This window comes from Atractosteus spatula, chromosome 8 (genome assembly GCF_055471065.1).
Source record: "Atractosteus spatula isolate fAtrSpa1 chromosome 8, fAtrSpa1.hap1, whole genome shotgun sequence".
Lineage (NCBI taxonomy): Eukaryota > Metazoa > Chordata > Actinopteri > Semionotiformes > Lepisosteidae > Atractosteus > Atractosteus spatula.
This window is the reverse complement of record NC_142713.1, coordinates 60,925,747-60,949,495: the sequence shown is the minus strand read 5'-3', so window position 1 is coordinate 60,949,495 and position 23,749 is coordinate 60,925,747. Positions and strand designations below refer to the sequence as shown.

Here is a 23,749-nt window from a genome sequence, read left to right as displayed (position 1 = left end):
CGCCGGCCCATTGCGGAGCTACACTTTTAACACGTAAAGCGAACCTCAAGCTGTAGGACAGCCTGCAGTCCTGTATGCTAGCTCACCTGAGATTACACTCCTGTCTGCGAGTGTTGGAGCGGTGCCTCTCAGGTGTGCCCCGCGCCAGCTGTGCGGCTGGGTCTACTGTTCGGACGTGCGAACAAACCGGTCGCCTGTCAGCACATCGCTACACGAGGAGCGGGGGTGGCCCAGGGTGTGTAGGGGGCTCTCGGTTATTGAAGCTTGAGAAGTTTTCGTCTGGCTGGGGCCCGACGAGTCCAGGACCCCTGCCTGGTGAAAGGCGACCAAGGGGCAGCTGCAGGGGCGAAGGGAGGTACGGGGGAGAGCTGAGGCCATCACGTCAGGATTATTTGTGAGTTGCGGCAGCTGGGCTTCATTAGCTCGGCTGCCTTCACCCCTCGCGAACTTTCGCACTGAAGAACTCGCATTTAATCAGACCCATGGAGTGGGATCACATCGCATGAATCCCGTTTAATCACACCGACTGGAGATCCGCCACCAGCCGCTCCCAGGAGCCAGCCCTCTCGGGGTCACAGTGTCTTCGAGTCGTCCAGCGGGTTGGCGACGACGGAGCTGTGAATGAGCAGGAAGAGCGGCAGGTAGGTCAGGAAGCCCAGCAGGTCGAGGGAGCGGATGTGCCTCAGCTCGCGCCGCACCGCCCGCTCGTGCTCCTCGCGAATCCCCCCGGCCTTCAGCTCCACGAGCAGCTGCCGCGCGCTGATGGTGCGCGTCCGGGCGTCGATGTTGCACAGGAACAGTTGCTGGAGAGATAACAACAACAACAACAACAATAATAATAATAATAATAATAATAATAACACAACAAAGGTAAATAAAAGGAGCGAGCTTTTCCGTCTCATTCGGTTTCTTTACTGGGGTCAGGCTTACTTGCACAGATCGGACACAAATCACAAATCTGCAGGCGGGTTTTACATTTTCATTCCGTACAGAAGTAGCTCGCAGGTTCCCTACAGAGAGCGTTGGGAAACATCCCATGCACGGACAAAGGATACTGAATGTGATCCGGCCTTACCCAGCTTCCGCCTCTTGTAGGCTAAGGGGTTTTCACACCCCTTCGTGTTTTCCGGTGGACGTTTAGGAACAGGTGGCAGGGTGGCGCAGTGGCCAGCATTGCTGGGGCCCCGGGTTCAATTCAGGGACCAGGGTGCTGTCTGTGTGGACTGTGAAGGACTGACGCCATGTCCAGGGTGTGTGAGTGTGTCTGTGTCTGTGTGTGCCCTGTGATGGACTGGAGTCCTGTCCAGGGTGTGTGAGTGTGTCTGTGTGTGCTCTGTGATGGGCTGGCATCCTGTCCAGGGGTGTGTGAGTGTGTGTGCCCTGTGATGGGCTGGCGTCCTGTCCAGGGTGTGTGAGTGTGTGTGTGTCTGTGTGTGCCCTGTGATGGACTGACGCCATGTCCAGGGTGTGTGAGTGTGTGTGTGTCTGTGTGTGCCCTGTGATGGACTGGCGTCCTGTCCAGGGTGTGTGAGTGTGTGTGTCTGTGTGGACTGTGAAGGACTGGAGTCCTGTCCAGGGTGTGTGAGTGTGTGTGTGTCTGTGTGTGCCCTGTGATGGACTGACGCCATGTCCAGGGTGTGTGAGTGTGTGTGTGTCTGTGTGTGCCCTGTGATGGACTGGTGTCCTGTCCAGGGTGTGTGAGTGTGTGTGTCTGTGTGGACTGTGAAGGACTGGAGTCCTGTCCAGGGTGTGTGAGTGTGTGTGTGTCTGTGTGTGCCCTGTGATGGACTGGCGTCCTGTCCAGGGTGTGTGAGTGTGTGTGTCTGTGTGTGTCCTGTGATGGACTGGCGTCCTGTCCAGGGTGTGTGAGTGTGTGTGTATGTGCCCTGTGATGGGCTGGCATCCTGTCCGGGGGTGTGTGAGTGTGTGTGTTTCTGTGTGTGCCCTTTGATGGGCTGGCGTCCTGTCTGGGGGTGTGTGAGTGTGTGTGCCCTGTGATGGGCTGGCGTCCTGTCCGGGGGTGTGTGAGTGTGTGTGTGTCTGTGTGTGTCCTGTGATGGACTGGCGTCCTGTCCAGGGTGTGTGAGTGTAAGTGTCTGTGTGTGCCCTGTGATGGGCTGGCATCTTGTCCAGGGTGTGTGAGTGTGTGTGCCCTGTGATGGGCTGGCGTCCTGTCTGGGGGTGTGTGTCTGTGTGTGCCCTGTGATGGGCTGGCGTCCTGTCCAGGGTGTGTGAGTGTGTGTGTATGTGCCCTGTGATGGGCTGGCATCCTGTCTGGGGGTGTGTGAGTGTGTGTGCCCTGTGATGGGCTGGCGTCCTGTCTGGGGGTGTGTGTCTGTGTGTGCCCTGTGATGGGCTGGCGTCCTGTCCAGGGTGTGTGAGTGTGTGTGCCCTGTGATGGGCTGGCGTCCTGTCTGGGGGTGTGTGAGTGTGTGTGCCCTGTGATGGGCTGGCGTCCTGTCTGGGGGTGTGTGTCTGTGTGTGCCCTGTGATGGGCTGGCGTCCTGTCTGGGGGTGTGTGTCTGTGTGTGCCCTATGATGGACTGGAGTCCTGTCCAGGGTGTGTGAGTGTGTGAGTGTGTGTGCCCTATGATGGGCTGGTGTCCTGTACGCGGTGATGTACAATATATGGCCAATAAAGATGTGATGATGATCTTCAGGAATGAAAAGACTGTACTAGGTGTCACTAGGCCTAAAGGTGTGTGACAGAATGTTTATTACAGGTGCAGCTGCTATACAGGTCATCACAGATCCTTCAGTCTTCTAATGAGAAGAGGTGTCTCTCATATACTGCAAAGCCATATTCTCTTACACAGCTCTTTACTGAGTTAAGTTTGCATATGTTCATACATTTCAAAAGCTAGTAATGATATGGTGCAGTATTTGCTTTCTCGAGTTTCAGTCAAACCTCCAGGTGTCTCCATAATTTCAACTGCAAATTTATTCGTGTGGCCTAAATACATATATATGTAAAATCAATGTCGAATAGAAGTATCAATTTCCCCTCCTGAGATAGTGTTAATCACGTTAATGTCTATTAGAGACACCTGTGTTAGATTTGTTAAAAGTCTATTTAGGTTGTTTTTTTTGCAGTGTTACCAGCCAGAATAATATTTGTTCAAACTTGATCTGGATGTTGGAAGGTCATGGTTCATTTTCGAAGAGGACGTATTGTCTGTTTTTTCTACAGAGAGAAATGTGAAGGAATATGCAATGAAATATGAATGCTTTAAGAAAGAGGGATGATTATATAAAACGGGGAGCTCTATTGTTTTTTTCTGAAATATTAACATCCTCAAGATATAATGTATTCCAAATGGAATTGTGTTTTGAAATATCATAGAAATATGAATTAATCTGTTTTGCACTACAGCAAATCATGTTTCTGTGAAAGAAAACTCTGTGTCCTTGGGTTTGGAAAGGAGCTTATAATTATTATTATTATTACATGATACAAGAATAAACTAAGCTTGTAGCACTGACATTGAAACCCCAATCAATGTCCCATTGCCAACATCACTAAACAATACAGCCTCTAGGCTCCCTGTATAGAAAAGTAAAAGATGAATTTATTTGTCCTTTCATACATGACAACAGGAAGCAGGCCGAACCCCCAAAGAACACACGGTTCTGTTTGCTCCGCACTTAGACCGTTTTCAAAGCAGAGAAAACATTTCCAAGCGATGGGACCTTCTTCACAAGACCCCCAGGCAGCTTTCTCAGAACTTTGCAAAGCTCTCGAGCTAAGCCGGATGCGAGCTTGGCAATAATTGCTTTCAATGAAACCGATGTCACGATTGCACACCGACGAGGAGAGCAAATCCGTAACAGTGTGGAGTGAGTTTCCCGAACCGCGCAGGGCCTTGGGAAAAAACAACACAAAAACCTGAGGAGCAGAGCTGTGGAGTTTTTGAGCGCCGTGCCAAACTGGTTAAAAACACAAATTTTGACGCTTCCTGTCTGCATGGAGCCCAGCAGCAATCCGAAGGTGCTCTTTTCGTCTGTAATAGCTCGTCATTTCCAGACGACTGTTCCTATGTTCGTGTTCAGGGAACTGAGCAGCTTATCTGAACACTGAAAAGAAGTGTGGATGTGATTAAACCAATATGCCGAATAAATGCGATGGGAATGGCAACAGGACATTTTTCTTCGCTGGTATCCAAGCTCATTTCCACAATTCAGCCAAGACAGGTCTCCAGGATACCGCCTGCCTCCTCACCTGAGCACGGAGCTGTATGTTCTTTTTTATAGCGCTTACAGCAACTTTTAGTCAGATTGTTACCTGTGCTGCAAACCAGGACCTGAAGCACGAAAGGGGCCGAGCAGAAATAAGCTCTGAAATGGGATAACCACACTGGCAAACTGAAGAAAAAGAACAGAGAAAGCACCACTCTTTCCTATAATTTGAGCGTGGATCAATCGTAATCTAACTACACTCATTCATTTCAGAAGCCCATTAATTTCAGTGCCCGGGTGAAACTGGAAGACCTCAGCATTCATTCACCCTTGCGCTGGCCTTTATGTGTGCACCTGTTTGCACAGCGAATGCATCCTGTTCAATAAGTTCGGGTAATCCTTTGGCACTCACACCAACAATAATCCTTTCCCGTTCGACTCTGTAATTACAAAGGCCTACACGGAATAAACCCAAACTATATAAGCAGGGTTAAAATTACTGCATAACAGATATGAGCCCTCTTTCAAGTCTCGGGTCAGACATGGTGCCCAGCTTTCACAGCAGAACCTAACACCAGTTCTGAATGTAATTCCTGCCTTTCCATTGTGAATTGCAATATTACACTGCTCCTCATTTAGGTTAAACACACACTGTGAAGCATAAACCCAATTAGGAGACCTGCAAAGAGTGTTTTAAAAATGCATGTAACTGAATCTATATTTTTTTGGTTTCCTAATTCATTACAGAGAGTTTGTATTTACTTTTAAAAATTGAATAGCTGTGTTCTGTGGCAAAGCGTATTTTAGCAGACATTGACTTTACCAACCTAAAATTAATATATATATATGTTTACACTATAAGTTTTATAACAGTAATAAGTCTTGTAGTCACAATAATGATCATATTACAGTGATATCAAGTGATACACTATAAAGCTAGTTGGACAACACTGGGTTCTACGTAGATCAACACCAAACCACTGCCTTAACCAGATACACTGCAGTGGAATGCCACTAGTAACCAATGTACTCAAATTTATATATAATTTCAGTCTGAAACAATGTGTTGGTTATTTAAATTAAAGATGTTTCACATGCATTTGGTTTTTTACCTGCAATATGACGATCAAAAAACAAGTAATAGGTTTATTCCATGCTGAAAAGAGAAGAAAGAAAACGCAACGTTTTGGCTGTGGAGCCTTCGTTGTGTGCAGATAGAAAGAAAACGCAACGTTTTGGCTGTGGAGCCTTCGTTGTGTGCAGATATTATAACCTAAGCACTTTTCATAAACCAGTCATATACTGTATCTGAACTTCTTATACTGTATGTCTCCACATACAATTCAGAAAGGAGTGCAATGAATAAAGCACTATAAGTAAATGAGGTTTTTGCTTCTGCCTACAGATCTCATACAGACAAGTTAGACGTGCTGATTTTTGAATGCAAGAAAGCTTCCAGTGTCCGCAGACCTTGCCTGTGACTGGGTTTTAGAAGCCTCTGGGTGTGACTTCGGCTCTATAAGCTCTTGTCCTGCATGTGAATCACTGTTCTGGGACTCATCTCTCCCCCTGCCTCTACAGCCACTGAGGGCAGCCCTGGCCCAGCCACCCCGGGGTGCGCTGCGGCCGAACCCCGAGTCCAGCTGCAGGGGCTCCTGGGCTCATGAGGGATTCCCAGGGGGTCATGGGATAACCGCCAGTCAGCCACACTCTTCTCTGCCTGCACCTCAGGTTTGCTTTCGCTTTTCGCGATCATCCCCTTGGCCCTCTCACTTCATTTCAAACACACAAAATTAAAAACGATTTGGCAACAGCTGCAGACCTCACCGTTGCTCATTGAAGTGCTCAGTTTTGCCCAAATCCCAGTGGTCATATTTTGACATACTGTACTTTTTTTTTAGAGTGAATGAATTATTGAATTATAGTGGAAGCAACAGATCGTCGAACAGGAGACTTCCCAGGACTGTAAGGAGAAGATGGGGTTGTGAAAGTGCTACGTTTGTTTTTTTGTTAAAGACCACAGTAAATTTGAAATACATCAAACACAAGCACAGGTAAAGAAAAAAAAAGACAGAGAGACAGATAGATCATCAATGTGGAATGACAGTCACAGGTTCTCCTTACTTTGGCTTTGTACAGCTTCAGCTCCAGTGCTTTAAAGTCCAGTGTGCCAATGAGGGATCTCATGAAGTCGCTGAAAGATATACATATATGTCTATCAGTGAAACTGTGGGTGTCCCCCTGAATCTTTATGGTGTTTGCGAGTTATAAATAATGTTTGCTGCTGGTATTTTAAGGTGGCCTGCCACAGCTGAATGACTTCCAAACTAGATCAGTAATGCTCTAGGCAGTGCCGGATTTCCCATGAGGTACTGTAGGCACAGAGCCTAGGGGCTACGAACTTTTTAGGGCCTATGAAGGAGAGAGACACTAGTGACTAACAAAAAACAGCGATCGACTCTCGGTGCTCCAAATCAATAATCACGGGCTCTCTAGCGGCTGTTCTACAAACTAGAAGTATCGAAGTGACGGTCGCTCGACTCGCTCCATCAATTAGCATTGGAATAGTTTAAAGTGCATCATGTCAGGCGACATCATTCAATTGGCGTTTCCCCCTCTTGTTGCACTTTTCGGAGTGAGAGTGCCCAGGGCCTATGAACACCAGAATCCGGCCCTGGCTCTAGCGCTCTGCAAAAGGACAAGCACAGGGTGGGATACAGCATACAGGGAAACCATGATGCAAATTAAGAAAACGTGAGTCATTACGACACTGACAAAGACTTAATGCTCGCACATATCTATCACATTAAATAATAAGAAAACTTTCCCCTTGCCTTGTGATTTCAAGGAAAAGTCTGAGAATGGATTAGAATAATCAGCTGGATTTGACTGCCTGTAGGTATGCAATGTGCTTTGCCATCCCATCCAGGAGAAGAGTCATGTGCTTTCTAATTGCTTCATACCTACAAACCAGGATGAGATCTGTCCCAATGAAAATTACCATCCTGCCTGTATATGGAGTCTGTGGAATTGGAACATGAGAAAATATCCAGGGTTCTGCTCGGGGAATTTATAGTATCAGTTCACCTTCACTCCACGCAATCTGTTTCAAGAAAGAAAAAACTAACAACCTGACCTTAATGTGACCGGCAGATGTTTAACACTACTGTGTAAACAGAATCCACATAAATATAATCTAGGATAAAACGAAAATGCGTAAAAGATGAGAAATTACAGGACATCAGCCTTAGGAGGCTGAAAACACAGAGACCGAAACATGAGTTCGCGTAGTATTTTTTTTGAGTGCTAAACTCTTGGCGGGTAAGTCTCCTGTCAAGTTCATGAGCTGATGATAAACTGTTCTGAGTCCTTTGTGATTGCTTACACTGCCTCATGGCTGAAACAATTAAGGGGAACGCAAGCCTGGCCCAGCCGAATAACGGCTGAAACTGTCAGAAGGACACGGACTGGCCTGTGCACAAAGTGACCACTCGCTGACACTGAAAGGCTTTCACAATAATGAAGCAGAAACAGGCACGCCTCTGTTTTAGGCAGACGTATACTTGCAGCGTGTGGCAGAGCCGTGGCCAGACCCTCTGCATCTCCCCACTAACAAGTTGTGAATGCCCTATTAAACAAGGATGCTGCCGGCTCTGTGCCACCAGCCTGATGGCATGCATGAGTGCTTCCTGTATTCTCATTGGCCTGCCAGCTACAGAGAGGGCCTTGGCAGGGCCTTTGACAAGAACGAGGGGAGACAGCACAGCTAATGATCATTAATTGCACTTGGTTTGCAGTAAAAGCTCTAATGGGAAGACAACACCCAAAAGAATAGCTGTGCCAGGGTCCGGCCTTGCGCCTGGCCTCACTCTTTTGTTGCCCTTCCTCAAACCACGGCACCTCAGTCATTACTGGCATGGACAAACCAGCATCTATCTGGCGCGCCTGTCTCACACTTATGCAATGCTATAATTTGGCAGTCCTTTTTAAAGAAGCTTGTGTAAGACGCAAACACATGCTGACCCAGTTAAAGTTTGCAAAAAAAAATGATGAAGCTTTCAATTTCAATAGCTTTTTTTTTGAATGCATGGTCTAGATTTAGTCATCTTGTATATTTTTGAAGGGCACGAGAGAGAGAATGCACAGGCTTTTAACCACGTTCTCTTTGAGGAGGATCGTGTTACCTGTTCACTTTTGAATATGTAGAACAATGCTTTCCCTGCTCGACTGCAGGGAATTACAGGAAATAAACACCATGGGATCTACTGTTCTTTTGGAAACAGACAGAATTAGATTGACAGTATTCTCTCTGCTCAGTGGAAATGGTCTGCTTCTGCAGAAATGCAATATGGACGAGAACTCCAAATGTTTCCTGTAACCAGTGTGTATGTACAGTATACAGTAGTGAAAGCACAATGTTGCCACACAGTGTAGCATAGTTTCCAAGTGTCTGACTGAATTCACAAGATCGTAACCAGTTTTCTTATGTGTTGTAAGACAATTGTTAGAGATATACGTGAGGTAGAGCAATTATGACAAAAAGCTCTTATTTATCCGATGTTTTTCTTTTGGTGAGAAAAGGGCATCTGGTGCAGTTATAGCCCTGCCAGTCCACGGTAAGCTTTCAGAATGGATTCGAAAACATAATATTAATGTTCATGCATATGCTGATGACACTCAAATATACAATTCGTTTACACCCAACGACAACTCGTCAATTGTCACTTTAGTTAATTGCATTAATGAAGTAAAGTCTTGGATGTGTGAAAACTTTGTCACTCGAAACTGAGGTTCTGTTGTCTGGAGGCAACAATACTGATAGGACTACTATAACTTCAGCACTCAACTCAGAGGATTTAAAAATCTGCCTCAAAGACTCAGCGCGTAACCTAGGCGTCATATTAGATACAAGGCTCTCATTTAACTCTCATGTTAAAACAGTATCGAAAACACACTTCCTACAGTTAAGAAATATTGCAAAACTAAGGCAGTTTCTCTCCACTCAAGACACAGAGAAATTAATGCATGCTCTTGTGTACAGAAGGTTAGACTACTGCAACGCCCTACTATCAGGGAGCACCCATCACTCTTTCAACACCTTACAGCGAATTCAGAATGCAGCAGCTGGAATTGTTACTAGGAGCAGAAAGTACGACCATATAACCCCCATACTTAGCTCTCTTCATTGGCTTCCTGTCAGGTACAGGGTGGACTTCAAACTCCTTCTCCTTACTTACAAGGCTCTCAGAGGTCAGGCACCTGTCTATCTAATGGAACTTATTAATGTTTACCATCCAAGTCGCCCGCTTAGATCGCAGAACTCAGGTCTTCTTTATATTCCACACATTAATAAAATAACAGTTGGCGGTAAAGCCTTTAGATACAGGGCCCCTAGCTTATGGAACAGTCTCCCACCCCATGTTCGGGATGCTGAGTCGATCTCAGTATTCAAATCCAGACTGAAGACCTATCACTTCAGCCTAGCCTACTCACACCTTACAGTATAGCCTGCTGCAACCATGGCTGCTGGTGCTGCTGTCCCTGCCATTGTGTGTCTCTGTGTTGGCCCACCAGGTAGATACATCTGTTCTGACCAAACTATCCTATTCTCCTCCCCACATGTCCGGATGGCGCCCGGGTTGGGCACCATCTGAGTTGGATGCTGCATCACTGCCATGGATCCAAAAGGGACATTGTGCATATAGCTATCGTTTAGGAGGAATTTACCGGTCTACAGAGATCTGCACACAGAAGACATGACAGATTGATGGATTAATACCCTCATTCATTTTATTCCTTTTTTAAATTATATAATGTTAGCATGCCCAAAGGGGTTGGGCAGTCAGTTGACCTTGGACCCCTGGAGGTTTCTTTTCTCCTTATTAAAGAGTTTTTGGTTCCTCTCCTCCATTGTCTTCTGGTCTTTTCTGTTCTGTATTCACATGTATGGTCACTTGCATTGTTGAGCACCTTGGGGCAGCCTTGTTGTGAAAGGCGCTATATATAAATAAATTGAATTGAACTCAAAATATAACACTACATGTCTTGCAAAGTTAAGCAGAGCACAGTGTAGTTTCAGAAACTTATCAATTCTTTCTTCCCACACTAAATTTCACAAAGCTCAATTCAGTAATTCTGATCCTTTAAACTTTTCTTGAACAGGAAAAACACGTTTTTTTTTTCTAATTAAGATAAATGTCTTTTTGTTTGAGCTTGATTTGTGACTTTAAAATGCATGAGTCGCTGCTCTTTAGCTGATTAGGGGCACATCCCACATTGCATGTTGCCTCCGTAACAAGAGAAGAGGGATCCTTCAAAATCTATCTGCGCCCAAAGCCACCAGCAGATACACTGAACACTGATGTTACACAACCAGCAGAACTGAAGATCACATTTTGTTCCACACTTTCATCTGTGTCACGTTCCTTTCAATGGTTACACTTTGCAATCCATTGGATACATAAATTATGAATATGGCGGATAGATATTTATTAATTAGCTATTACTATTTCTATTACTATCTCCTATTACTCTATTACTAGCTATTACTATCTCCGCTTCTGCTTGGAAGCAGAAGCGGAGACAAACTTCTAATTGCAATTTTGTGTATACGGAGTCAGTCAGCAGCCAGAGAGAGCTGATTTGCCCTTGTTAGGACTCGCCAGCAGGGCATAACTGAGTTTGACTACTGAAACGAGTACACAGTATATAAGTGTCTCGCAAGGAACACTTTTATTAGATAGACTCCCTTTAAGAAAACACTCTGAGCCTTTCTCTTAGAATTACACATGGTTGTGGGATAGAAGATATGAAGATGCACTTTAAATGTGGGACATGTTATGCAGATAACGGGCCAGCACACTGAAAATGGGTTGGCTCTTTTATTGTGCTGCCAGTTCTCAGTCTCTGAAATCAGCAAAGGCTGGCAGTTCACCATCAGTTGGCAAGCGACTGCAGGCACTGTGTGACTTACTGGACGGAAACCAATCTGACGTGTCTGATCTGGGAGCAAAGACAAAACCTGCGCCGGGCGCGAGGAGACAAGCAGCAGTGAAAGGAGTGTGGTGAGCACCTCCCATTCCTCTGCAGAGCTACAGTGCTCAGTGAAGTTCACAGAGGAGCGCATCTCTCATCTCAAGGGGCTATTCCTTAATGTCCCCTCCGCCAACATTGAGTGTCCACTGCAGGAATGTGGACTCGCTGCTCTAGGGGTGAAAGCAGAGAGCTGCAGATGCATTTAAAGTGAAATTGCTTCAGAGGGAAAGTCTTCCTGCAGCATATGGCCAAACCGAGGGGCAGATGGATTGGGTCAGAGTGCCAGGGGAGAAAGAGAGCGTCTGTTGTGATCTCTCTCCTTGCCTAATTCAAACAGGACTTCCCCTGTGGCCACCCCTTTGTTCCCATCAAGGCAAAAAAAAGGCAAAAGGACGCCTAGTGTGAATGTGATGGTTACCATTCACTCCTCCCAGTCACCCCCAGGTGATCCTCCGATTCGCTGTCTGGTGGTTTTAACCTCTGGATGTGAAGGGTAACAAAGGCGTCTTTGTCAGTTTCACAGAAACCTTCAACACAAGATCTTCAGCCAGTTGTTTTTGGTTTTTTTTTGTATGGGCACTGCAAGACAGAACGGCTCTGTGTCGGAGCTCATGTCTGCGGAAGCAGGGATTTTCCATAATCAAGTCTCTGTTGATCGGTGAAATGTCAAAAATCATATCGTTTTGTGCCAGGAGAGGTGGCAAAGGGCTTCTGGGAAGCACAAAAACATGATTAAGCGTGAGCTGTGCTAGGAGCAAGTCTTTACTTCAAAACTAGAGAGCAGGATTGAATTGCAGCCACAATGGAGCTTCAGTCGGGCAGCGTGTTACGAGATCTGCCACACCACCTTGGCACGTGACTAGAGCGTGGCTTATTCTGCACCAGTAGGGGAGCTAATTTGCTCTGGTGAGCTCTCCTCTGCACACTGCCTTGGTTACTACTGCTGGCCAGGTGCCCAGGAAAGCCAGGCTGAGGCTGCCCAGGCACCCTACTCATAGAAAGCTTAGTAAATTATAAAGCTGATGGGGGACAGTCATGCAACTACAGCCAGCCTTGAATCAAAACTATTTTTACAAATGGCATATAAAATTGGGAGCCTGTGCTTATGAAATGAAACGTGACTATATTATTTTTTTCCTTTTTCTGTAAGTGTCCTTAAAGGATCTGATCTGGAAAAAGTTCACCTGCATAATAACACAACTCCCCCCCCCCTCCTCCTCCTCCTCCCCTTAACTCCTGATGAAGCAGAAACAGAAGTGACATTCGAGAACAAGGGGGACAGAGACTTGGGGGAAAACTGACTCTAACCTGGTGCCATATGGGAAGTAATCAACTGGTAGGCTGTGGCTTCAAGCTCTGTGTGTGTGGTATTTGCTTTAATTACCCGGCCCTGTGACAGCGCTGCTGACACGCTCGCTGAAATGTGGCGCTTGATGGCTTAGACCTTCACCTCTAGCCTGGATTAATGGGAGGGAGGTCACTCCAATGCAGTGTAAACAGCTACTTAATCTATTTCCACAGCCACTTAGACCCATCCTCTCCCCTTATTTATGGGGGAGAACAATCGTTCCCTGAACCCCTTTGTGGTTGCGGACTTAAAATTCACGGCTCCGTCGGTACTCACTCCAGCGTCGTTATTTTCTGTGCCAAGCTGGCCATCACGGCGAAGAGCCTGAGGTCTGTCAGGCCATCTGTTATGTGGTAGTCCACCATTTCCAAAATCTGGGGACAGAGGACGCCGAGTAGGGGGACAGACAGACAGAGGAGACAAGAGAGTTATACTCAGACACTGTCAAATCAGAGGGCAAGGGCTATGACCTTTTACTGCGAATAACGCTGGTCAGTCCTGGACTAATTCAATATTCTGCAAGAATGCAGAAGAAGCAGCCCTGGAAGTTGACTTAAGACGTCACAGAGCTCGCGTGCTTGTGTTACTTCAGCAGACACACACCATGGAACGGGTGCTGCAGGAGAGCCCACTGGAAAACTGCCCCTGGACCTTCGTAAGTGTAGCGCAACAAGGTGAGGAGTGAATGCAGAGCTCAGAAAGACAAAGGGCTGTGATGGGCCCCAGTGAACACATCACACAGCATCTCGTACTGTGCCCCTGCTATCGAGCGCAGAGGGTGCTGGCTTTCACTTGTTTAATGTATATTGAAGCCATATTGTGTTACACCGAGGTATATCAATCGCAGAGGACTGCAAGAGAAAGGGCGGCACAGTGAACAACAGAAAAGCACATCCAGCTGAAGAATACTTTAAAAAGCATCAGTAGAGGAGTACTCCTTCACAGCACTATTTTACACTCATTCTCTTAAGTCAATACAAACTAAAACAATTAAATCATATACAGATGATTAAACATAAATACATATTTATTTAAAAACTATAGAAAGAAAATAAATACTAGGCGTACAAGGATTTTATTTCAGTGCCCATGTACACCAACAGTGTTTAGGGGCTCTTTGCAGGGTAAGGCAAAATAAACAAGAGAAAGAAAAAATCAAAATAACAACTGAACGTTAATATAGAAATAAAAGGCAGAGATAGACATGTAAGAAAAAAGGAGAGAAGGCAAACGCTGATTAAAACCCTGACTGAAGAAATGAGTCTGTAGATGTAAAACTGTAAAAAAAAAGAGTACTCACTGCCCAGATCGGCAGGGAGTGAGCTGTGGAGCAAGCCAGCTGAGCAAGACCCCTGTGCCCGAGGGTGAGAAGTGTTGGTAAGAGGTGTGACTCAGCAGAACGTTAACCCCTCCAGCCCCTGAGAATCCTGAAGTCTTTACCAGCAGCTGCCAAAAGGGACTAGACGACAACGAGGCAGGGCTAAGATTAAATTGCGTTACAAGCTATTTGTTTTCAAATATTTTTTTGTATTTTTCCAAACTCTTTGTTTGGAAAGTGTGCCCGTTCATTTTTCCAGACATCCCATTCCAGGTAATCCCACAGCAAACACGGCCTGAAAACACCTGTGCTGACAGGCTGTCGGGGACTCTGTGACGTGCAGGCGAATCTGAAACAGAGGAGAAGACGTTTCATCTCTCTCAGTAGGTCCTGCCGTGGCTCACAGGGCCAGCAGGTGCTGCGCAGGGCTGAGAAGACACGGCCCACAGCCCAGGGAAGAGCTCTGAGGAGCACAGCTTTCTTTCTAGTCAGGAGCGAAGCATTTTCATTTGGAATCCTTCAGAATGGGAGCCTGGAGATTGGTAGTGGAACAATGATGAGGACTGGGACGATGGCCCAGGAACGGTCCAGTGGACAGCTGGCCTGTGGTTTTGGACCAATCAATCCCCAAAGCCCAGATGGTTTGAATAGTTAGACTTTGTGTTGCTCTCAGAATAAACTTGATATTATATGTGATATTTTCATATAATTTTCATATAATGAATAACAACCCTAACATCCTGAGGTATTATATATACAAAATTAGATCATATTATGAAATGATAATAATTCTTGAAGAGAAAATACCCATTTAAATCATTTCAGAAATAATGGCAGGGTTTGTTTTCTCTCCTAAACTAATACAAACACGTAAATATGAAAAAATAGCACCATGTGCGTGTTCACTATATTCTGATATAAGGGACAAAGTGATTTTCAAAGCTTTGACATCTTTAGGGGGAAAGAGAAGGTATGGAGAGACACAAGTAAATAAACCCAAGAAAGGGAAAAAGGAAAAGACATTTCACCCAGGCAAGATAAGTGTTTGTTTAGTATGAAACACACAGTGGATCTAATATTGACTCGGACAATATTGCTGACTGATCGCGAGAGAGACAAAGGTCCCTTTTTACTGTAAAAAAATAAATAGGGTTTGCTGATTCTTTCTGTCAGTACCTCAGAAAACAGTGCATAGAAAAGATGTTGATGAGCTTTGATGAGAAAACTCAAAAGTGAGGTTTAGACCTCCTCGTGACAGAAAATAGTACAAAGATACATTTTGAAAAGAATGGCACTTAAACAGGACACAGTGACCCTGTTCTCCTGAATACCTGGCAGAAGGTGATGCCGACCGAACAGGTGAAAAAGGTGATTTCCTCTCAGGGATGCATAAAAAGAAAAACTGTTGGATTTCCTAACACAACTTTTTCTCTTCGCCAAGCTACAGAAGATGGAGAACTCTGCAGCAGAATTATGTGTAATAATTTCAAGGTTCTTGTTGTAGAGTATTTGTATAATACCAGTTTTATCTGGTATTCAGATTTTTTAAGTGATTTCAGTCAGATTTTTAAAGTGTCAGAGGACAAATTTTCCCCCCGTACAGAATTAGCAATTTGTAAAAAATGTCTTAATCAGAAAAGCCAAATGACTCTCTCATCTTAATTATGCTCAACAGAGCACTGGATCCACTGTTGAGGTGTTAAGGCTGGAAACACACACAGTCTATAGCTTTTCATCTCACACTGCGGGGCCCAACAGACACAGCTGCACCGACGCCACACACGCCCTCTAGTCAGCTACTTCAGAGGGGCTGGATTGTCCCCAGCTCTCCTAGACCATCTCAGGACAGGAAGAGGAGCTGGCTGAACAGGACTCACATAATGACATTTGATTACGGAGGACAGTTAGAGCTCGAGTATCTTGATGGGTTAATTAGATCGGTTCAGTTCTTACTCTACAGACAGAGATTGGAGGTACTGTATCATCAGGTAGGGGTGCCCTGCAGTCCTGTGTACGCCTCCTTGTACTGATTTCAAAACCAGCACAGAACTGCGTTTATCAGCGGTACACTCCTGCCTATGAGAGCTGCTGTGTCAGTTTCTCGCAGGGTTTAACAGTATTCAGTGGCCTGAGGGTTTTATAAAATTATACAAAATTAAGCCTCCCTTGTAGTTCCCAGGAAAGGCACCAGCCTTTCTGATAATTACCCTGTAAACGTAAATCTCTTCAGCGTCACTCAGGGCCTCTGGGGGAACAATCTCTTTCAGTGCCAGAAGAACTTGAAAGCAAGTGAGATAGCCATCCCCGTCGCTGTCTGCCTGGAAACACAGAAGGGGAATCCCTTTGAACAATTCTGGATTTCCCGTCTTCGATAATGCACAAAACATTTTAACGATGCCTCTTGAATAATTAGTGTGAATTGGGGACCTTTTCAGTAATGACTGAAATGACCGCAGTGTATTCGCTATGGCAGGTAAAACCACGAAGTCCATTCGCCTTCATAATTGCATTTTTGAACAGGCGACCAAGCTCATTTCCATGATAAAAATGTGGGCATGTCTCGTGGGGACCCCCTTCGACATGGGAAAGCTCGATAGCCACAGCACTCTGTGCCTTTTGTAAAGAAAGAGGATCTTTGGTTTTCGGTCACTCGTTCACTATGACCATGCAAGACCCCCCCATTCCAGAGACCTTTCCCCCCATTCCAACACACCTGCTTGCTTCTTCTGCGAAAAAGATGTTGACGTTACAAGTTTGATTTTTGAAAGCAATGAGCGACTGGGAGTAATAACCCTTTACATTCTAATGAAAATGTGCCATCGATAAGCCTGACAAGCTAGGACTCCAGACCAGAAAAACACTGTTGAGATCCTTGTGCATTTAACCTCTGTCATAAAGGGCAAGAGGTCAGACTATTCTTCAGGTCAGCCTTTACAGAGCTGCAAGACGGGCGGGAGTTCAGAGCCCAGTGAGCTTGGCTTACACCCTTGGCCTCCTATTGCTGCCAAAGACAGGTATCTGCGGTCCCTTCTCTTTTAAGCACAGCTACCTCTATTCTGAAATTCTGTAGTGCTAAAGACCTTCACACATGGCTGTCAATGGTGGATAATTTAGAATTATTTGTATTCATTATAATGGGTGTCACATCCAAGTGCACACAAAATACGTTAACATACAGCATAGTATTACACATGCTAAAGTCTGCGTTACTGATTGTTAACAGTCTTAAATTTGTTTATAGTCTTTTTATGTGACAATTCTGCAAAATAATGATACATAAACATATTCAGTAGGCTTCTATCTCAAAGATCTATCATTGATTGACGTCCATCAAGATTGCTGTTAAGTTACATAAAAATCACCTGCTTTAATTAGAATGGGAATGCAATTTTTGTTCATGTGTCAGTCTTCCATCATCGTATATTACAGTTCAGAGGTGACCTGACAAGGGCAAGCATGATTTCAGGACAAAGATCAGTTGTGTTGAAATTTTATTGCTGTTCACATACACTTCTTGTTAACTTTTGCAGAAATACTTAGCATTATCTCATGTGTTATACATATGTAATATATATATTAAGACTGATCAGAAATTGAGATACATTGTGAAGCCTAAATCTTGAGTCTTCTTTCTCTGTACAATATAACTAATCTTTTATTATCCTTTCCATAAACCAAATCTCTGAATCTATTCCAGGACCTGATCCCCAGTTTCTCAACTTGTTGGGTTAGAAAATCAATGTGCTGCCTCTGCAGAAAGAAGCTCAGTCTTTGTGTATTATTTCTGTCAAGTTTCCCTCAGAATAATATTGTTCAAAGACAAACCTGGTGAATGGGAAAGCACAGCACAAAACGAAATGCACCTCACTTCTGAACACCTGCGCTCCTTTTCTCCTTCACACACAATACAAGCTCCTAACAGCCCTAATTAAGGGCCGCTTGACTTCGAAGTTATTGAAATGCTCTGACGTTGACACCCTTCGAATAGAAGGTGAGTAAATGTTGTACAGCTGATCTGTCTCCTTAGCTATCGGATAACAGAAGTAAACAGTGTTTGTGTGAGCAGAATATTAGGCAGAATACTTAGTGTCTACTGAATATGATGACTGAAATTTCATAGTGCATCTATCCTGGCTGTTGTAACTGAAGGAGAAATAAGAAAAACAGACTTCTCTGTTACACCTGAAAGACAGATTGTGACACAGAGACACACCTAGACAGGTTTGTAAAAAACTGTCTGTCTTTGTGATGTACAAAAGCATGCAAGACTCAGTCATCAACCCCTTCATGAATATGGAAGCCACCCAGAGCTGTGGACAGCTGTTTACAGAAGGACAGTGAATTACTGTCATTTCTGTCTCTGGCCTTCAAACCTGAATTAACCACAAATGTGCCAGCCCCTGTTTGCAACATCTTGGTAACAAAGTTAAGCAAATAGTGTTGAACCAGCAGGAGGATACAGCTGTGTTCCAGTAACTCTGCTAGTCCTTTAAAGACTGTCGCTTTATCAAGCGGTCAGAAATGATTAACATAAGAAAGGTCACCTTAGGAGGACAAAGATGGGAAATGAAGGTGCCTTGATCTTATCGCAACCTTAATCCAAAAGATGGCTTCAGGATTCTCATAGTCGGCAGGTGCCCTGTGGATCAGAGAGGCTGTCTCCTGCCCAGAGTCTGGCCAAGGGTATGGACCCTGAGATGTCCTCCTGCTATTCCCTGGAGGGGTGCACTGCAGATGAGCACTTTGCCTTCACCGTATACCAGACCTTCTCTGTATCCCCTATGGACCTAGCTGCTGGTGCAGACCGGTTATCTGTATCTCAGATCGGGCCATCTATGACTGGCGGGGAGACCAATGTCATTGTGATGGGAGAGACCTTGTCCTACCTGGCTGAGATGGAGCCCCTGGTCAGACACAGCAGCCACAACTACAGAGTCCGGAACACCGGAACACTCCAATCAGACAGCTATCTGGATGGTGCTCTTTGAGAGCCGCCCAAATCTTCTGGACTAAGGCCACACTTCCACTCTGCACACCCATGCCCACCAGTCTCTGCCCATGCACTACCACTGCTAGTGGCAGCACCTGGACAGTGAGATCTACTGCATGTGCTTCGGGGTGGTATGCCTGCCTGCCGTCAGAGACGTGCTGTGCGGAGGGCTGCTTCGACAGCCAGAAGACTCCAGAGACTAAGAACTCGAATGTTGACTGGCAGTGTGCCAGGATGATTTGCCCAGGAAAGGTGATCCGTCCTGCCCCATAGAGGAAGAGGCTGTCGCTGGCCAGAGGCCCTGAGAGGCTGATGTTTTTTTTTAGATGTTTAGGTTTGTTCATGTGTTTATGTAAAAGCATTATTTGTTGTTTTTTGTAAATAAAAAAAATCTTTAAAAAAACTTTTGGAGAATACAATTCAGTTTTGTTCGAGAATTGGAAAAAGCAAAAACGGCAGATAGTCTGCTTTATTAGGCGGTAGCTTCTGGTGAGCGTGGTGTTTCAAAACTGAAACAAATAAAACAATATTTAACATTAACAAAAGATACATACTGTATGTGCTGTGACTCCAATGCCAGCCATTAAATTAATTAGAAAAAACCTGCTCACCTTCTCTTCCATTATTATTACCATTATTTGCAATCAAGGTCCAATTTTTCAGTTGTGGTTCTATAAATTAGCACTCGGTGGAAATAAGTATCAACAGGTTTCTAAACTGTGTTGATTAACAATTGCTGATTCCAATTTTAGGAGGCATAAAAAGAACACGACTGCCTTTTACAAAATGTAGGAAAGCAAGGTGTAAAGGAATATAGTTTTTACATAGTTCAAGCAGGGAGCTGTGTCAGCATGCGCAGGCTGCAAAGGAACAAGTAAAGCTTTATATATAATTACAATGTTTCGGCTGTGGAGCCTTCTTCGGGTGTGAAGAAGCCAATCACAGCCAAAACACTGTTTCCTTTCTTCTCTTTTCAACATAGTTTTTACGTTCACCTGTGAGCAATATTTAAACTTAATCCTTCAATTAAAAGGCTTGACAGGTGCATTTGGACAGTCCTCTCGACTGTACGTCAACACTTCCTTCAATGTGTAAATTGTTTCTAAAAAGTCCCTTCCTGACTTAAATTATTTTAAGGAAACATTACAGAGAACTTTATTTTTCAACTGTATATTGGAGTGTCTTTTAAATTTGTCCATCCATTTTCCCAGCTAGCAGCGGGCACAAGGAGGGATACTCCCTGGGTGGGATACCAGTCCATCGCAGGCCACACACAGACACAGACACGCACACACTCACATTGGCCACGATCGGTTTTCTCAGAAACCAATTAATCTACCAGTGTGTTTCCTGGTCTGTAGAAGGAAACCACACAAACGTGGGGAGAGCATGCAAACTCCACACAGACAGCACCCCAGGCCTGGACTCAAACCCAGGGCCCCAGCATGCGGGGCATCAGTGCTAAACATTGCACCTCCATGCTGCCCACATTAAACACAGGCCAGCCTAATCGTGAATTCAGATCACAATGCACTAGCGACCGCCTGCCCCTCCACTTGGCCAGCGGCTCCTTTCTGGGCAGATTCAGTCCTCCTTTCTGGCCAAGGAACAGAGAGAATTTAAGAAAGAATAAAGGCTGGAGCGGAAATAAAATTGTTCTTGGGGGAGAAAAAGTGTGTCTGTGTTGTATAGTTACATTGAAGTGTGAAGCAATACACTATAGTGCACTGCAATTCTCAGCTTCCAACGTCTTGATCTCTGATGGCTCTGGCTGTGCAGGGAAGATGTTAAGTCAGTACAACACTTACCACTTCAAAAGCTCTTTTAAACTCAGCCAACTTCTCTGGGCTGAAAATGCAGTATTTTGCCAAAAAGTCAACTGCAAAAAAAAAAACAGGGAAGCAAAAAGAAATAGTCATTAGTTGTACAAATGACAAACACTCCTCTGTATCTAAAACTGACTTTGCCAAATGCACCACTAAGAGCATGCTTACAAAACGGATGAAAAAAACTCAGAAATATGCTTGTGTTGCATAACAGAGTGCTTAAAAACCCAGCAGTCTTTCTTTGAAAAATCTTTTTTTCCCATTCAAGACACCTGTCTTAAATCAATAATTTGCCAGCTTTTCCAAGAAGGAATATAAATGCCTTTTTCAGCTTGCTACAATAATCCCATTCCTCTTTTCTCTGCTTTACATGAGCTACATTTTACTAACACTCAGAAGAAACTCATACATTAAAGAAATGTGTTCTGGATTTAATCAAATGGTTTGGACATACATATTAATCACTATCAAAACGTGAATCAAATCAAATCAAAATGAGCAGACGAAAAGATCGTTTTTGTCCGTATGGCCTTCCTAAGTATTCCTGACACGCAGGGCTGGACAGACAGCTGTGGGATGTTCCGCCACTCTTCCTGCCCAGCTGCAGCTGCTGGTGAATGGTGGCTTGTGGCGGTTGTCTCCTGCTGATAGTATTATAAAGCCGATCCCACAGGTGTTCTGTAGGACTCTGGTCTGGAGGAGACGTAGGCCATCGGAAGTCTTGACATCTCCCTTCTTCAGGTCACATCACTGTGTGGTCTTGCATCGTCATGCCGGAAAACCCAAGATTCCCAGGCTGGCTTGCAGGAGTGTAATTTTCTGGGCTGGAGGACGTCATCAGTAGTAGGGTATTCCCTGTCTTGCGTCCCCTCATCATCGTGTTCCCCCTCTCCCACTGAATGGCTTGAGCAACACAACGCTCACTGCAACATCTTCAAACAAGTTGTCTTCCCTCAGGTGTGTGAAGAGCACAATGGCATTCATCTGTGAATAAGACACCCCGCCACTTTCTTGTTTCCAAAACCACATTGCCCCGGGCCAGGAAAAGAAGATGGTTTCATCTCTCAGCTGTCCACCTTGAATGGTCTCCATCCATGCAGAGAGTGAGCTGCAATTGTGCTGCTGATAAGCAGACTATTTCTTCTGCTGTGGGCTTTGCAGTCCGATCATGATCACACGTAGCAAGTGGAGTGACCCCTGTCCTTCCCAGAGCCAGCTTCCCGCACTCTCTGGACTGACCTTCTCATTGCTGAAGAAGAAAATGTGGTACCTTCTCCTGCAGGCCGGACTCCATCAATCATGCTGATAGCAAAAAGGCGGTCTTCATGACTCCGGTGAGAAACAGCAGCTCATGTTGGTCATTTTTTTTAAACTTTATGGCATTTCTATCAGACAGACAAACAAAGCAACCGCTCTTGGGCTCAGAATTCTGGTGCAGTATTTCAAGGAACAATACTACACCAACAACCAACAAACTTGTCAACAAACAGCATCATATCAGTATTCATTTCTTTCACACAGGGATGTTGCACAGTGACACTATTATTTTTTCATTGATTTTCTTTATCTAGTTTCATTTTAGTACTCCTTACTGTTTATTGTCCATAGAAATTGCATTTCATGAAGAGCAACAAAACTGAAGAATTAGAGGTTTGAGGATGTTCACTGACCCAAAGAGTGAGGACCAGCCCCCTGGCCACAGGACGAGGAGGCTGGGACCCCCTGCAGACTGCGGAGTGACCAAGGGGCAGCTGTACGGGCGAAGATGGGTTAGAGGAGGGAGGCAGGAGACAAAATGCCAAATTATTCAGACCGTTTAAAAGTTCTCAAATGTTGCAGGAATACAAATGATACAAATCGTTTTCCAATCAGCATCTTTCTTCATGATATCTGCTGAAAAGACGACTAATTTACTCTTTAAAAACGTTCTGTTTGAGCATGCGAGTTTGCGATACAAATACAGACTGGGAAAAAAAGTGTGCTGGTATCATTTATAATCAAGCAACATCTGAAAACCTCTGAAGGATTTGAATGTGCAAGGCACTGTACCTTTAAGAAATAACTTAGGAAATTATTTTGAATTGAACTGATGTTAAAGCAGCTTGATTGTCTTTGGGTGTGATTTTTACACTGAGCTGCTTTTTAGCTCCCTAAGTAAAACATTTCTTTTCAGGAATCATAACATTATTATGTTATCCGGGGATTCTGACATGCGCTGTAATTGAAGTCCTGACAATAATGGATGTTGTAGATTGGGCGCTACACAGCCATGGTTTGGGAAGTCTCTGCTCTTAATTTGTACTTTGCCCCTGGCACCCGCTACGCTCTTTGTGAGGTGAGGAGATGGCTGTGAGCATCCTGATTATGACGTTGGGGCCTGACAGTGCGCAAAGGGCATCAACAGTGGCTCATATTACCTTCCCATTTAGAGAGAAATGACTTGTTGAGCATATTGCTGGATATCATGTGGCACCTGATTACCCTCTGTGCTGCCGGCGAATACTGTACGTGCTCATTAAACTGATGACCCTGAAGATAAATAACTTATAAGGAACTAGAATACGTCACTCCACTTCTTTGACAGATTCATACAGTATATTCGATTCAAATAGCAAATCTTGCTTTGTAAGTCATTCATTTTTACAGTAAGGAAAGAGTTCAATTTTGGGTGCCGTTTTGGCTGGTGGCGATTTATTTCCTTACTTACTTTGTTTTTGACGATAGTTTTGCCACTCGAAAAAGAGTTTTTTTTTTTCTAAGCCAAAAGCTTCAGTCACTCTCCTATCCCTGGGCTGCGGCCCTCCTTTCACCCAGGGGTCCTAATGGGGAACCGGGCTGAGGTCTGTCTGTTCATACTGTATCTTCATATTCTGGGCGATGAAGGACTATCAGCCTTGCAAATTAAACGTTTTCGTGGAAGATCTTAGCTGAAGTTCAGGAGAGATAATGAAAGACAGGACAATCTCACTCATCTGATTTAAATTACAAATTGTGTTACGTACTGTATATACTGTATGTGTTTACTGCCCATGCCTCTACTCGAGTTTTGCTGCCTG

General features: G+C 44.7%; 1 protein-coding gene across 1 annotated transcript in view; it reads right to left on the bottom strand.

Annotated features, from left to right (window-relative positions):
• Positions 1 to 572: 572 nt before the first annotated feature.
• Positions 573 to 23,749, bottom strand: part of LOC148829978 (uncharacterized) — a 131,489-nt gene continuing 108,312 nt past the window's right edge. Inside the window, exons 13-17 of the mRNA XM_088922685.1 lie at positions 20,676 to 20,746; positions 16,085 to 16,195; positions 12,836 to 12,933; positions 6,301 to 6,370; positions 573 to 803 (exon numbers count right to left, since the gene is read on the bottom strand). Of these exons, the coding sequence (XP_088778811.1) occupies positions 573 to 803; positions 6,301 to 6,370; positions 12,836 to 12,933; positions 16,085 to 16,195; positions 20,676 to 20,746 (581 nt within the window). The remainder of the gene's footprint in view (positions 804 to 6,300; positions 6,371 to 12,835; positions 12,934 to 16,084; positions 16,196 to 20,675; positions 20,747 to 23,749) is intronic.